The sequence below is a fragment of the Rhincodon typus genome, chromosome 9, assembly GCF_021869965.1.
Source record: "Rhincodon typus isolate 14 chromosome 9, sRhiTyp1.1, whole genome shotgun sequence".
Lineage (NCBI taxonomy): Eukaryota > Metazoa > Chordata > Chondrichthyes > Orectolobiformes > Rhincodontidae > Rhincodon > Rhincodon typus.
In genome coordinates this window covers 57,685,121-57,701,239 of record NC_063340.1, presented here as the reverse complement: position 1 = coordinate 57,701,239, position 16,119 = coordinate 57,685,121, and the positions used below count along the sequence as shown (strand labels likewise).

General features: G+C 40.3%; 1 protein-coding gene across 2 annotated transcripts in view; it reads left to right on the top strand.

Moving 5' to 3' along the window:
• Window positions 1-16,119, top strand: part of rab3gap2 (RAB3 GTPase activating protein subunit 2 (non-catalytic)) — a 92,667-nt gene that overhangs the window by 12,595 nt on the left and 63,953 nt on the right. For both annotated transcript variants that reach the window (XM_048600704.1, XM_048600703.1), the window contains exons 2-4: window positions 1,283-1,347; window positions 8,123-8,246; window positions 8,721-8,802. In XM_048600704.1, coding sequence (XP_048456661.1) covers window positions 1,283-1,347; window positions 8,123-8,246; window positions 8,721-8,802 — 271 coding nt within the window. The remainder of the gene's footprint in view (window positions 1-1,282; window positions 1,348-8,122; window positions 8,247-8,720; window positions 8,803-16,119) is intronic.

The following is a 16,119-nucleotide window of genomic DNA, read 5'->3' as shown; positions in this document are numbered from 1 at the left end:
AGACTGCACCCAGAATAATGTGCACACTTTTGGTCGTCTTACTTCAGGAAAGATAATACGCCAGAGAGGAAGCATAATGAATGCTTGCCAGACTTGTTCCTGGATTGACGGAAATGCTCTTTGAAGAGGATATTAGGTAAACTGAGCCTGTATTCTCTGGAGTTTCAAAGAATAACAGGTGATCTCATTGAAACCTACAAAATACTTCGAAAGATAGACAGGTTAGGTGTTTGCCTTTTGGGGAGCCTAGAATCAGGGGATGTAATTTAAAAATAAGGGAATACTATTTAGGATCAAGATGGCAAAATTTCTTTACTCAGATTATTGTGAATCTTTGGATTGTTGTACCCCAGAGAGCAGTGGGAGCTCAGCCTTAGAGCATATTTAAAGTAGAGATTGATTGATAGATTTCTGACGACTAGTGGTGTGTTGGATTATGGCAATAGTGTGGGTAAAGATCATTGAACACATCAGGCAGCAATGAATATATTAAAGGAGCAGGCTCAACTGGCTAAATGGCCTACTCATACATATTTTCTACCACCAATCAAGACTTTCTCATTTTTTACGTGCCGTCTTTGAGCTTGTTATCTAAAAATTTTAGGCCATTGCGTTCTCGGGAGCATTTTCGACCATATAATAGTGTAGACATGTTAGAAATGTTTGTGCAAGTTTTTTTTTAACAATAACATATATGGATACTAAATCTGTTAAAGGGTTTAATTGACTCAAGATTCTGATGTATTTACAATAGAAGACCAGCGTCAGTACAACATGAAAGAACATTTAAAACCAAAAGAACTGTAGACGCTGGAAATCAGAAACAGAAACAAATTGCTGGGAAAACTCAGGTCTGGCAGCATCTGTGGAGAGAAATCAGAGTTAATGTTTCCCGTCCAGCTATTCACCCTCCTAGCCTGATCGCTATCCACTCCTTTATCTAACTGTTTTGTCTCTTTGGACTCTACTTCCACCTAACGTCTATTCCTTACCTCCTGCGCCCTGCCCAACCCTATCTTCTACATTAAAAATACAACATTTTCCTAGCTGCCATCAGTTCTGAGGAAGGGTCACTGGACTCGAAATGTTAACTCTGATTTTTCTCCATGAAAGAATATTGCTCCACTGTTGCTACAACTTTAACTTAACAAACATTAACTTCATTGTTACAAAACAACATGGTCATTTTAGTGACATGCTCTGCGAAATCTGTTCATTTCTTATTAAAATTGTACCAGTTATGTGGGCTGTAATTAATTAATGTTTTGTTTCTTTCCTACAGAGAAAGAACACAATTGGGAAGATGAAGACTGGGGAGCATGGGAAGATGGTGAATTGAAAGAGCCTGTATGACTAAATTGTTCTTTATTCTCTTTTTATGTTGTTTGTATTGAAATTGTTAATTAACATCTTGTTGAGCCTTGTGGGATTAGGGACAGGAATTAGTTTGACAAAGGAATTGGTTATAGATATTTGCTAATCAACCTGTTGAGAGATGTTATAACGATTCTGGAATAGTGAGACTTGAACCTAGGCCTCTTGGCCCAGAGATAGGGAGACTACCACTGTGTCCAAACAGTCCTGGTTGTATACTTTATAATTTAGAGGCTTACGTACTCTAGAATGTGCAAGGATAGCCAACTTCTCATCTAATGAGTAAAGACTTGGAGTAAATGAGATTTAGTTTATTGCATTTCAGTAATTATTTACAGATTATACAAATAGGCTGTACGTTAGCAGAGTGACTGTTGGAGGACCAGCGTTCGAACAATCTCCCACAAGATCCTACTTGGCTTTGTCACCAGATCCTTGTGACATTATGAAAGTGAGTGGTGGTTATTGCACTCAAATTAAGTGTGAACCCCTTCAGGCACTTCTCCGTCAAGCTTTTTCAGATGGTTGTTATTGTTATATATTTGTTTATATAGTTACATTTATCACTAACACATCTCCACCAAGTGTTTGGCTTTAGAAATTGGTAAGTTTTACTATTTCAACGTCTTCTCTCAGGACTTAGAAGAATAGTTGCATATGTTTGCATATGTCCATCGCATATGTTCAGATGAGGCCAACTTCGACAAGGGAGCCTCCGAAATGTCCACTTTCCTCAACTGAGGATTCCCCAGCTCCGTTGTTGACAGGGCCCTCAACCAGGTCCGACCCATCTCCCGCATTTCTGCCCTCACCCCTTCTCTTCCTTCCCACAACAGCGATCAGGTTCCCCTTATCCTCACTCACCATCCCACCAGCATCCACATCCAGAAGATAATCAGACACCATTTCCACCAACTCCAGCGACATGCCGCCACCAGATACACATTCCCCTCCCCTCCCTTGTCCGCCTTCCGCAGGGACCGTTCCCTCTGGGACACCCTGGTCCACACTTCCTTCAACCCCAACACCTCCCCATAGCCGTACAGCACCTTCCCCTGTAACTGGCGAAGGTGCAACACCTGCCCATTTACCTCCTCCCTCCCCGGTGTCCAAGGGCCCAAACATACCTCCCAAGTGAAACAAAACTTCACCTGCACTTCACACAATCTAGTCTACTGCATTTGCTACTCACAATGTGGTCTCCTGTACATTGGGGAAATGAAGTGTAGACTTGATGACCGCTTTGCAGATCATCTACGTTCTGCTAGCAAAAAAGACCCTGAATTACCTGTTGCCTGCCACTTCGATGCACCATCCTGCTCCCTGGCCAACATCTCCATCTCTGGCTTGCTGCAGTGTTCCAGTGAAGCCCAGTGCAAGCTGGAGGAACAACACCTCATTTTCTGTTTGGGGACCCTACAGCCCTCTGGACTCAATATTGAGTTCAATAATTTTAGGGCCTAAACTCTCCCATGTCCCAGCCCCCTACCCCACACACCAGGCCTTGTTACCACATAGGCTGCTAGTACAAACCCCAGTTGTTAGTCACTAATAGTCCCCATTAACAACTATTCACCCTCCCAGCCTGATCGTTAGCAACTCCTTTGTCTGTCCAACTGTCTTTCTCTCTCTTTGGGCTCTATCCTATCGTTTACTCCGTACCCTACCCACCTTCCCATTTTCTGCATATAAACTGATGTTTTCCCAGGCGCCATCAGTTCTGAGGAAGGGTCACTGGACCCAAAACGTTAACTCTGTTTTCTCCTTCACAGATGCTGCCAGACCTGCTGAGCTTTTCCAGCAACTTTGTTTTTGTTCTTGGAAGAATGGTAATTTGTTTAGTAGAGGGTAGTTATCTGGGATTGTCTTTGTGAAAATTTGGGGTTCTCTTCTGATCTAGATAATCTCTAATCTCTTATATTTTTCACAAAGAATGTCATCCCCACCAGCGCAGTCTCTTTTTTTTTTTTCCTTTGCGGTATTTTGAATCTTTAGACATTGCACGTCTCTTCTTAGTATTGCCTTCCAAGTGATGGTATGAACCATGTCTCGAATTTCTGTCAGTGGAGATTTCTTCTCGGACCTCCCATGTAAGTGTGTAGACTGATTCTACTCCCACTTGTTGATTAGTTAGGGCTTCCTCGTTTGCCCTCCGTAATTGAACTATCGGTGAAACCAACTTGTATACTTCCTCAGTTGTGTTAATCGAAGATTCCTTAATGTTTGAAGTGATTATCCATTATGGTTATTGAAGATCCATCTTTGGAAGATGGGGAGATCAGATATTTTACTTTGTCTTGTCCTTTCCTAATCATCTTGGTATCTTGTGTAATTTGGATCTATCATATCCAGTTCTTAACTGCATCATGTTGTAATCTGACTTAATACAGCTGCAAATGTTTCATTTGTCTTGAATTAGGCATACTATTCAGTTGCTGTCTCTTTGCTTATCTATCTTCTCAAAGTTTGTTCGCACTTTGACTCTGAAGTCTTTCCAGTTTTGGTGGCAGTGGAAAACATATCTGCCAAACCTGTGTAGTTACTGCTTTCTAACTCATTGACTTTTTTTTTTGAAAAAAATCTTCCAACATAACCTCAGATTTTCTTTTCATTTAGGTTCTGCTATGAAATAATGAAGCCTGATTTAAAATCTTCTGATTGTTCCTTCACTTTTTGTTGCTCAAGCTCTTCAAGTTTTTGAATGAGATAGAGGCCAATGCATGTCTTTATATTTAGAACTGAAGATTCTTGGTTGTGAAGTACACATAGGTTTTCTAGAATTTGATCTCCTCTGTTGGATAGTTGCTTTTTGCATTCCTGAACAATAAGTGCACTGCCTCTCACTATGTAGTTGAATATCTGTCAAATGTAAACAGTTTTTTTTTACCAAATCTCACTATCTCATAATATTGTAACACTTGCTCCTGTGTTCAACTTGAAATTTGTGATATACCCATTAACAAATGTCAGTGTGCCAAAATGATTGGAATGGGTCATTGAATTCCCTTCGGAAACTTTGATTTTGTGGAGACTTTTCTACTTCATTTACCTCCCTTGTGTGGGTAGTTTTTCAGTTTTTCTTCCTCTGTGTTGTCTCCTAATTTGGCACATTTGGTGAAAGTGGCATATTTTTTAAAAACAAATGCTTTTATTGTAATAGCTGGGAACTGTTTGCCTTGTGATGCTACTTTGCAGAACAACGTTGGTATGAACGTTGTCTGGTGAAAGTCCTAGCCACTGCATTGGCTTTTGTGTGTCTCTTTGACAGTTTGTATAGAGCACCATGCTGTGTGTGCTATCATCCGTATCTTCAGTGTGTAGGTTCTTTAGGGGCTTAGATGGCAGTTTGTGTGTGAGGGGTGTCACATTCTGATCTAATGAGAAGAGCCTACTAGAGCCATCAAGATGCATCTCTGCAACTCTTCTGGTTACAAGAATAAGCTGTACATTACTTCTCCCAAAGATCCACATTTTCTTTCTCTCTAACTCCTTATGACCGCATCAAAGTGGGTGGTATTTATTGCATTCAGTGGTAACCCTTTCAAACGGACATACAAATATTTTCTTTCACTCTGCAACAAGGCTCGTGTGACAGCATCTTCCAAACTTGTGCTGTCTGGCAGCTGTAAGCTATGCACCATCCTGACTTGGAACCACATCACTGTTCCTTCACAGTCATTGGTCAAAATCCTGGAAATATCTCTTGTGCAGTGGGTAAACTTAAACCAAATGGAATGCAGCAGTTCAAGGAGACAGCTCACCACCCTTCTTGAGGACATTCAGGATGGATAATTAGCAAGCCAGTGATGCCCACCACCCACAAATGAATTTGTTTGAAAAACACCGATGAGTGTTCAAGTAAGGATAATAGTGGTGAATCCACACCATTCAGACTGTTGGAAGCAGAGCTGGTAAGGTTCTGGAGAACTATACTGTGTTGTTGAAGATTGAGGATTGTAGCCCTGGAACTAGGTTATTTGGAAGCTGCAATCAGACAAGAATCAGTGGCTGAATCTTCAAAGAAAAATGGGCTGGAAGTCTACTGAGGAAGAACAGAACCTTAAAGGATTATGCCTGAAATAGATGCCATATGTCCAGAGTAGGTTGCCAAATTAATCTCGGATTATTCTTTGCAATTTAATGTGTAATTCATAATATGTATTAACTGATTTATCTGTGTATGCATGTTTGTTCATTCCGATTTGTTAAAGCAAAAGTTGTAAAAAGTGAAGTCTTGTGCATTGGTTTCTTATTGGATTCCTTTGGTAAATTTTGGTTCTTTTGGCTTATTGGTCTTCACTGGAATCATGGGTGATAGGTATGAAGTAAGATCCCCATGGAAGATTTAAACATGTATCAGAGATAGTAGGAACTGCAGATGCTGGAAAATCTGAGACAACAAGGTGTAGAGCAGGCCTAGGAGCAGGAAGGCTGATGTTTCAGGCCTAGATGAAGGGTCTAGGCCTGAAACGTCAGCCTTCCTGCTCCTATGATGCTGCTTGGCCTGCTGTGTTCATCCAGCTGTACACCACCTTGTTGATTCGAAGATTTAAACATGACCTGTTTTAGTCCGCACATTCTTAAAGCACCCTGATCATTGTTAATTACTGTCAGTCAATCTCTGCTGGTGAAAATTACCATTGAGTTTGGAGTCTCTTCCTTGAAATTTTAATTGTTGAACATTTTAAAGGATGTAAATTTATCTTTTTGTTTTATTGCTGACACTTTTCTCCTCTTAATCCAATGTTTATTCCCTTTCAACATATCTCTTTTCTGCACCTGATACATTTGAATTCACCTATTATTGTTATTATACAATGATTTCTTCTGCTTGGTCCTTGCACTGTTACTTTCACAGTTCTTTTGATTTGACTTATTAAGGTGAGGCATGGTAATAAAATATGGACTATCAGTTTTTGATTTTCATCATCTGCTTTTAATCATAGAATCCCTACAGTGTGGGAGTAGGCCGCCCAGCCTCTCCCCTCCATCCTATCCCTGTAACCCTGCATTTCCCATGGCCAATTCACCTAGCCTGCCCATCTCTAGACACTGTGGGACAATTTAGCATAGCCAGTCCCCCTAACCTGCACACCTTCGCACTGTGGGAGGAAACCGGAGCACCCAGAGGAAACCCATTCAGACATAGGGAGAATGTACAAGCTCCAAGCAGTTGCCAGAGGGTGGAATTGAACCTGGGTCCCTGGCACTGAGGCAACAGTACTAACCGCTGAACCTCTGGCCGCCCCTTTAGTGCCAGGGATTTTCATGCACTGAAATGGTTTCAAAGAGGGAAAAGAAACACTGACTTAAAAATGGTTATTATGATGCCCTGACCCCCAGGTTGAACCAAGCTTCATGAAACAATCAATAAACAGGAACTAGTCTGAACTCAAATTAATACATTATCAAAGTAACTGAAATCGGTAATCTAGATCTGTACCTTGAGTTTGATTTGTGTTTTCTTTGGAAAAAAAAACTCCTGAGATTAATCCACTTGAAAACAAGGAACTCTGATATTGGGATACACAAAGCAGTTGTACTTCTGGGAGCTTTTGTTTGGCAGAGGCGAAATATAGATGTGTGACTGGGTAAGGAGGTCTTGCTCTCTCTCATGCACACACAGCTAGTGATAACACCACTCTGAAGAAAGATCCAATTACTGAAGGGTCTGTTTCTGTGCAGTATGACTCTGACTCTGACTCTATACTGAGCCAAGAACTCTGATACCTGCAATATTCACAGTTGCAATTGATCCGAACCTTTTCTAACTGTCCACGGTTTCGGGTAAAAGCCTAACACCTTGAACGCCTTAAGCACTTGAAACTGCATGCTCTTTATCTTAATTTTTCTACTGGACTGCAGCAATTTAAAACTTTGTGCTTGTTTCTGTAACTTTTATTTCTTGGCGTTAGCAAGTAATAAAACTGTTCTTCCTTTCACTCAAGAAGAACCTTTTTAAATTGACTCCTTAACTGGTTTCTGGTGAACTAGTTAATTTACATATTTATTGAACTAAGATGTGCTAAATAGAATACTAAATCTTTGTGGCCAACTAGGGATGTTGAAAAGAGGGCTGCCAATTCACCCCTGTTCCCCTCCTAGCAATATCAATGATTATCTGCCTGTTGGCTTAGGTTCCAGATGCAGAATTTGCATTGCTGTGACATAGTCAGTCCCTGAATATTCAGCAACTTTGCTTTTAAAAATAAATGCATTAACTAATGGCAAACTCCTTTTAGATGTGCTTCTCTGCAGCAGTTTATGGGCTTGTGTTTGCAGACAATATAAAGATAAAGGTCAGCAAATTATCTTCACATTCAAGGCCAATATGTTGGGGAAGTTAGAATGGCTACCATCTCAATTATTCCTTTTGGAGTCCTACTCCTTGAATAGCATTGGTAATGCAAGTCATAGACACATATAATAATGACATAGACTCAATTTTTCAGTTTTCTCTGTTTCTAATACGATTAAAGCTAATAAAATTATAATTAAAGCACATCAGCCTATTTGACTGGATACCAGTCTGCAATACAGAGTGACGGCAACGGTGTGGGTTCGGTTTCCACGCTGGCTATGGTACCATGAAGGACTTTTCCCTCAGTTGAGGGATGGTGACCGTCAGGTTAAACTGCCACCAGTTGTCTGTAATGAAAGAGCAGTCATATGATCTGGGAGGTGTTTTTTGTTTTGATTTAATTTTACTAATAATATATTTACTTCTAAGTTCTGAAATTTGTTGCAGAGGGAAGATCGTTCTACAAGTAACGTGCCCGCATTGTCATGGCTTCAAGACTGTGTGATCTCGCTGTCACCAACAAATGATCTTATGGTGATAGCAAGAGATCAGAAAGCTGTATTTCTAGTGCGTAAGTATTAGCTCCTTTATGAATATTTGTTTACTTACAGTTAATGTTTAAATTTATTTTTTGTGGCTTAAGCTTACTTTTATTGGAATATAATACTGGATAATTCAAAAGCAAATCACTTGTAGCTAGTGGTGGGGTGGGGAATCTCCAGAAAATGTTGCAAATATTTACTAGGTCAAGTAATATCAATGAAAGGAGAAAGAGTTCATTCTCCCCCCTCCTTGCATTTGCCTTCTCTGCCTTGTTGACTAGCTGAATACCTCCCATATCATTAACTACTTGGTTCTGATACATATACTCTTGAAGCCTTTCTTTGTTTAAAGGTGCTGCCTGACTTTTCCTGAGTATTTCCAACATTTTCTGTTTTTAATTATTGTGTAATTTAATTTTTATTGTTATAGTGGTCTGCTTGTAAAATTTATGACCTTTCCAGAAATAGCCTGCCTTCTAATTTATGAATTTTCTTTTTTTAAGCAAAATGGAAGCCTAATGAAAAGGCTAAAGATGAAATGCAGTATTGTGTTACGTGGAGTGGTATCTTGAGCGTTGAAGAAGGGTAGGTATAGTTTAGTGAGAGTACTGGAGTTAATGATGGTATTTTTGATCACATCATTTATTTAAATGGATGATTGCCTGCAAGCAAAGAACTTGTGAATCTTTGAAAGAAATTTATGTAATATATGTTGTGACAATGTAATTTTGTTTTGTTTAATTGCCAAATAAATGTTCGCATGTTGCAAAAAAAAGGGATCTGTTGGATTTTGTGTTGATATCCCAATGTCATGTGCTGCAAAACCATGAATCACTTGTATTTTGCAATATGATTTCCTGCATGCTGATGTTTAATCATAGGATGCCATAGAGGAGGGAAAAAGCAGATGCCTTGGAGGCTAAATTCAGAGTCCCCTTAGGATCCCATCATTAAGATGTACTTGATTAGCAGTGGCCTATGAGCAACTCATTTGCGTGCTTTGGTCGTAGAATAGTTTGTGGCTAAGGGGTAAAACAAAAATCAAATCCTAGGATGGTGTGAAGAAAAACTATGTACTTGTTTGACTGATTAAATGGCACTCCTGGAGATATGCATGATATTGCATGCTGTAGAAAACATACAGTCATAAATCGGGCTATATTTTAAAATCAATTTACAGTCCACAGGTACTTGTAACTTGAAATACTTGCACGTGGAAAGAAGAGCTGTTTTGCACTTAGTATTGATTTGTTGTGACCCTGGATGGTTATTTACTTGGAATAAATTTTGTTAAATTGCATCTTTTACAGTTATATTTTTAAAATTTAAGAATCCCCGTGTAGCTTTATTTGATGTTTGAATACCATATAATTAATGATCAAGCCCACTGCAGCAAATTGGAACAAGTGTACATTTGTAGTAACCGATCTAAAAGATACGAGACTGAAACTTGAACTGTATGTTAAGAGCTTCATTTCTGGTGTAGTGTATGTAGCTTTCTGTGTGAATATTGCAAGGGCTTTCCAATTTCACAACTCTAAGATTCATGTAATTTGGAATAGTGAATGGAAAGTTGTAAGGAAAAGCCTGGGAGCTATATAGCTGTGACATCGGTGGTAGGTCAGTTGTTGGAGCTGATTCTGAAAGATAGGATTTGCATGCGTTTGGAGAGGCAAGGACTGATTAAGGATCATAAGCATGGTTTTGTGCAAGGGAAATCATGTATCACAAACTTAATTGAGTTTTTTGAGGAAATAAACAAAAAGGATAATGAGGGCAGAGTGGTAGACGTTGTTTACTTGGACTTAACTAAAGCCTTTGACAAGGTTCCGTATGGTAGACTAATTAGTAAAATTATCTCGCATGGGATTCAGGGTGAACTTGACAATTGGATACTATATTGGCTTGACAGTAGGAGAAAGAAAGTTGTGGTGAAAGATTGCTTTTTGGACTAGTGGCCTGTGACTAGCAGTGTTCCATAGGAATTGGTACTGGGTCCACTTTGTCATTTCTATAAAGAATTTGGATGAGAATTTAGGAGATGTGGTTAGTAAGTTTGCAGATGACACAAATTTATGGTGTAGTGGACAGTGAAAAGGATTATCTAAGATTGCAAACAGATCTTGATCAATTGGATCAATGGGCTGAAGAGTGTCAAATGGAGTTTAATTTGGATAAATGCTAGGTATCACGTTTTGGTAAAACAAGTAAGGACAGGACATATACAATTAATGGTAGGTCCCTGGGTAGTGTTATAGAACAGAGAGACCTAAGGGTTCAGGTACACAACTCGTTGAAATTCGTGTCACATATAGATAGGGTGGCATGCTTGTTTTCATTGCTCAGACCTTTAGGGTATAGGAGTTAAGACATCATGTTGAGGTTAAGTAGGATGTTGGTGAGGTCTCTTCTGGAGTACTGTGTGCAGTTCTGGTCATCCTATTGTAGGAAAGATATTATTAAACTGGATAGGGTTCAGAAAAGATTTACCAGGATGTTGCTGGGAATGGAAGCTTTGAGTTATGAAGATAGACTGGGATTTTTTTCAGTGGAGTGTAGGAGGTTGAGGGGTGATCTTAAAGATGTTTAGAAAATGATGAGGGGCATGGATAAGTTGAATAGCCAGGGCCTTCCACCTAGGGTGGGGGAGTTCAAAGCTCAAGGGCATATTTTTAAGGTGAAAGGAGAAAAATTTCAAAAAGACATGAGGGGCAGTTTTTTGTTTACACTGAGAGTGATTTGCATTTGGAATGAACTGCCAGAGGAAGTGGTAAATGCAGGTACAGTTCCAAAATTTTAAAAGACATTTGGATAAGCACATGGATAGGAAAGGTTCAGAGGGATATGGGCCAAACGCAGGTAAGTGGGATTAGTTTAGTTTGCGAACATGGTCAGCGTGGACGAGTTGTACTGAAGGACCTGTTTCAATGCTGTATGGTAGAGGGTGGTGCGTGTTCGGAATGACCTGCCAGAGAAAGTGGTGGAGGCTGGTACAATTACAACATTTAAAAAGCATTTAGATTGGTATATGAGTAGGAAGGGCTTAGAGGGATATAGGCCAAATGCTGGCAAATGGGACTAAATTTATTTAGGATATCTGGTCGGCATGGACAAGTTGGACTGAAGGGTCTATTTTCATGCTGTATATCTCGAAGACTCTATGACCAGTCCGAAGCAGGGTTAAGCATGGAGCCTTTTATAGGGACATGGGGAGTACTTGCAAAGGCAGAATTGTATTTATGACAGCAAAGCTGTAGAAGCAAGAGAAGGAGGAAGATGAAAGACAGCACCCTGGTTTATGGATACAGCAGATGACCTTGATGTTGGAAATGGTGAGCACACAGACTTTTTTTTCCAGAAAATGGCAGGAAAGAGGCAACCAGCCAACCTTTCAAAGCAGATCATGGAGATCATGGAGGTCATGGAGATGATGAGCAGCTGAAGTGAGGCACAGAGGATGTGGATTCATCTTTCACTGCAAGGTAGTACAAATCCCAGGTCAGGTGCAGAAACAAGGATGCAGAGGCATCCTTGGACATGGTGACAGCAATAGAGCAGTTAGCCCTCAGTTGGCAAGGTACCCTCACTTCAATTTGTCCCTAATAAGAGAGAGAGTGTCATAGCAACAGGTGAAATTTCAAAAATGACATTTGTAGCTGCCTCTGACATGAGCATAAAGAACCGTGCTCACCTGTAGGAGAAATATAATGATCAGAGAAATAGAAGGACTTCACCTTTCAGTCAGCTCAGTCCATGCTGATTAGTTTTGTTTTTGATCTCCTGAAAGGGCATCGCTGCAGATACAGTGGGAGATGAGGGAGGAGACTGGCCAAACTTCAGGAGGAGCAGTACCCTGAAGAAACACCATTAAATGACATGCATCCCCACTAGCGCAATACTCTGACCTCAGAGGGCCCAGCATCACAGATAGAAAGGATGGCGCAAGCTGTCTTTCCAGAAGTAGATCTGGAGACATCTATGAAAACTCTGCAGGGAGTAGGGAGGTATCCAGCTTTGCTAAGCTGAACACGTTTGCAGAGGTTCCCAGATTGCCCATTACGTGGGTGCTTGTGGAGCAGAAAAAGGAAACGTGTAATGAACTGTCAAAATTACCAGAGGCAGAGTAATTTCTTCGTGCTGAAGGTGCAAGATCCATTATTTCCGTGAGTGGCCTGCCAAACTGTGAGGCAAAGAATGGATGAAGATGCCCAGCAATGGTCTTCATATAATGGTGGTTTAATTTGAAAAGCATTCAGCAAGCAGCCACTTTGGTGACTAAATACTACATTCAAGTGCATTGAAATATTTCTCCTACTGTTTGCAAGGAGTTGGGAGATTGGCACAGGGAGAGAAGTAAGAGAAGTAAGCAGAAGTGATGGCATTGGGGGCCCACCTCAAGATGGCCACAGCACTTGTGAGGAGGGGTAGGTATGTGAAGATGCTGTGTACGTGCTAGGGAAATCACTGGCAGGAGGGAAATTGAGATTATATTCCCCTCAGTTGAAATGACGAGGATGAAGGTGTCGCAGGATCCTCTAGCGTGCAGGGCTATGCCTGGATGTGTCAGTAGCACCTCTGTTCCTGCCACACCAGCCCATCCTCCATCTTCTTTCTCCTCTGAAGGTTTTTAGATACCAATATGCTCTGCTAGATTTGAATTGCTTGCTGTGTTGAAGCTCTGGTAGAAGTACAACACTTCGTGAACTTCACTGCAGAGATGCATGAGGTGTGGTGCAGTGGTATCAGAAACCAGATCCTCTGGTTTTATATCTTGTCATCCAGCAGCCATTCACTGAGACTGTGAGGCCTTTCAACTGCTCGAAGGTAAAAGTGTCATGGCCCAAAAAATCACAATCATTATAGGACCTAATTATGATTGCATACTAGCTGCACATTGAATAAGTAGAAACCTATTCACTTCGGGAAAATACCTGGTAGTAAGCAATGTACAACTCATTTACTGTTGATTTTCCCCTTTTGTATGTTGCTCCTGTGATTGCCTTCTGATCTTGGTGACTTTCCATTGAGCACATGCCGCCTTCAGTTTGCTGTGAACAATGAGAAAGAGGTACTGCGCAAGTGAGATTTAATAGCATTGTAGTTACCATATCTGTCAATGCTTTTCACTCGCGCGGATTCCTATCATTCAGATGCTGGGAAATCCCAGAGCAAAGTAGAAAGATGGCAGATAATTGATCTACCGCTTTATGCAATTTTTCCAGCCTCTGTAGCACTGATCCAAATGCCTGGTAAACTTCCACGCTTGCAAGTCCAAATTCCCAGATTCTCTCTTTTATTCTCCTGTTTACCCCTGTCATTGCCTGCACATTATTTGTTTGGTTTAGTTTGAATGCTGTAGCCTCAAGATCAGAGATTGAATGATGGGAAACTAATAATTTGGGGATGGTGAGAAAAATGTTTTAATTTGCCTAAAATAAATTTCTGATTCCATAGTAGAACTGTTGCAGATCTAAGTTTAGCCCAAAAATGTAATTTTCTCGAGGGTATAAATACAGCTTTAAAGGTTAGTGAGGACTTCAAGTGATTTAATGCATGATGAATATGCTAGAGTAAACTTCTGCATGCTGTATCACACATCTCTATCTCTACTGAGAATACTCCCATGATTTACACATTAAGTACCTTTATTATCCTAGACCAGAGTAGTAAATCTATCATCATCCTAGTCGAAATCAACAAATTATATTATATGATTGGGAACCAGTACCTGTTTATTATTAAAGTAGACTGTGTAAAGACTGTCTTCTTATTTCTGTGCTTTTTAAAACCCAAGGATTTTCAAGGGTGGCTGTGTATTTTGAAAGCAAGGAATTAAGTGCCAATTGTGAACCTTTTTTGTGTAGCTGTGGATTCTAGCAATGTGCAAACTCAAGCCAAGGGGATGTTTGAGTGAAGCTGATTGGTCCCTAGTCCACAAACCAGTTATCGATGACAAAGGTCTCTGATGATAACAACTGTGTAATTGGTTGTCAGATAACTGGGTTGTTGATGTGATGGAGAAAAGCTAGTCAGGGCAGAAGAGAAATCAGCAGCTAAAAACTCTAAAATTTCTGCAGCAAGCCACTTTAAACCTGAAGAAAACCAGCTTATCTTTCCTCCAGCAGAAGCTGCATGTTGTGATTTGAAATTGGACAGGTCAGGGTCCCTCATAAGTGAACCACCTACCCTGTGCCTCTTGGAAACTAGTGGAAGCATTTGGAAAAAGGAAGGTTGAGGAGGTATCTTCACATCAGCAAGAACCAACCCAACTTGGAAGGGGGAGGAGAGAGAGGAGACAGCGGGTTCACTGGAATATTACTTGAGTCTCTTGGATGAACAGTCCAGTGATAATACCACTAGGGGACCCAGGTTTGAATCCCACCGTGGCAAATGGTGGAGCTTGAATTCAATAAAAATCTGTAATTAGGAATCTAATGATGACCAAGAAGCCATTGTCGGTTGTCAGACAACCAATCTGGTTCTTTAATGTCCTTTTAGGGAAGGAAACTGCCTTCCTTAACTGGTCTGGCCTACATGTGACTCCGGACCCACAGAAATGTGGTTGACACTTAACTGCCTCTGGGCAATTAGGGAAGAGAGTGTCACTGGCCAGGCCACCCTGTGAATGAAAATAAATGTTCAGAACCCAACACTTCTCCTTTATAGCCATATCTCTATAATGGCTTTCAGATCATAGTTGTTTACTTCAGTGTGCATTATAAACTTGTTTACTTTATAAATGTTGTGTGCATTCATACAGAGACTTTAATTTTATTTTTGTTATCTAGTTTTGATTATTTGTGTATCCCTAGTTTTTTTTTCTCTGTCCATTACTGTCGTTCTCTGACCCTGTGGTCTCTGTGATAGTGACCCTGGCACTATTGCCAACTGTCATAAAAATCCGTCTTGTTTACTAGTGTCACATTACGGAAGACATCTGCCACCCTTAGCTGATCTGGCCTACATATGACTCCAGACAAACAGCAAAGTGGCTGACATTTAACTGCTGCCTGAAATGAGCTAGCAAGTCACTCAGTTCCAGGGTAATTAGGGATGGGCAAAAATTGGTGGCTTTGTCAGTGACTCCCATGTCCCAGGAAAGAATAAAGGAAAAATATTATTGGACCCTTGATCTGTGAATGAGTTGCTACACAAAGCAGGCCCAAAGCAATTGGTTGTTTAATTATATGCCAATTTGAAGCCTCCAGAATTCCCCAAAACCCCCTCTGTAGAATTGTTAGATAGCATGAAATGGAAGTTGGGGAACTGAGTTTCTATTCAAGAGAAAATTATCTGTACGGTGAGGCCAGTTTGAAAACAACACAATGTATACACTTTTGCAGAGGATTATTTGTAATTTAGTGTCACATTAAGATGTAAAATTCTTCCAATGGATTTGTCTTGGTTGAAAGTAAGAATAATTAATTGAATGCTTACTGCCTGTTGCATCCCGATTTATTTCTGACGCCGTCAGGCAAGTAGCAGGGAGACTCCAATTTAGTCTGAATCTGAAATGTTCTATTTAACTGCACAATTGCTACACAGCCATTATTATTTTTTTTAATTGTCTGTTCCACAGAACGTTTAAGCTGTTCCTCCTCTTGCTTTCTAATCAATTAATGGAGAAATAAAGGGGGGAGAAAGTTGCCTGGTGGCAGTGTCACTGAATTAGTAAACCAGAGGCCCAGGGGCTAAAGCTCTAGGGACACTTGTTCAAATCCCACCATGACAGCTAGTAGAATTTAATTACAATTAATAAATCTGGAATTGAAAGCCATTTCAGTAATGGTGTCAGTGAAACTATCATTGATTGTCATAAAAACCATCTGGCCCCCTTTTATGGAAGAAAATCTGGTTCATTTAGTGCTGTAGAGAAGGAAACTGCCATCCTTACCTAGTCTG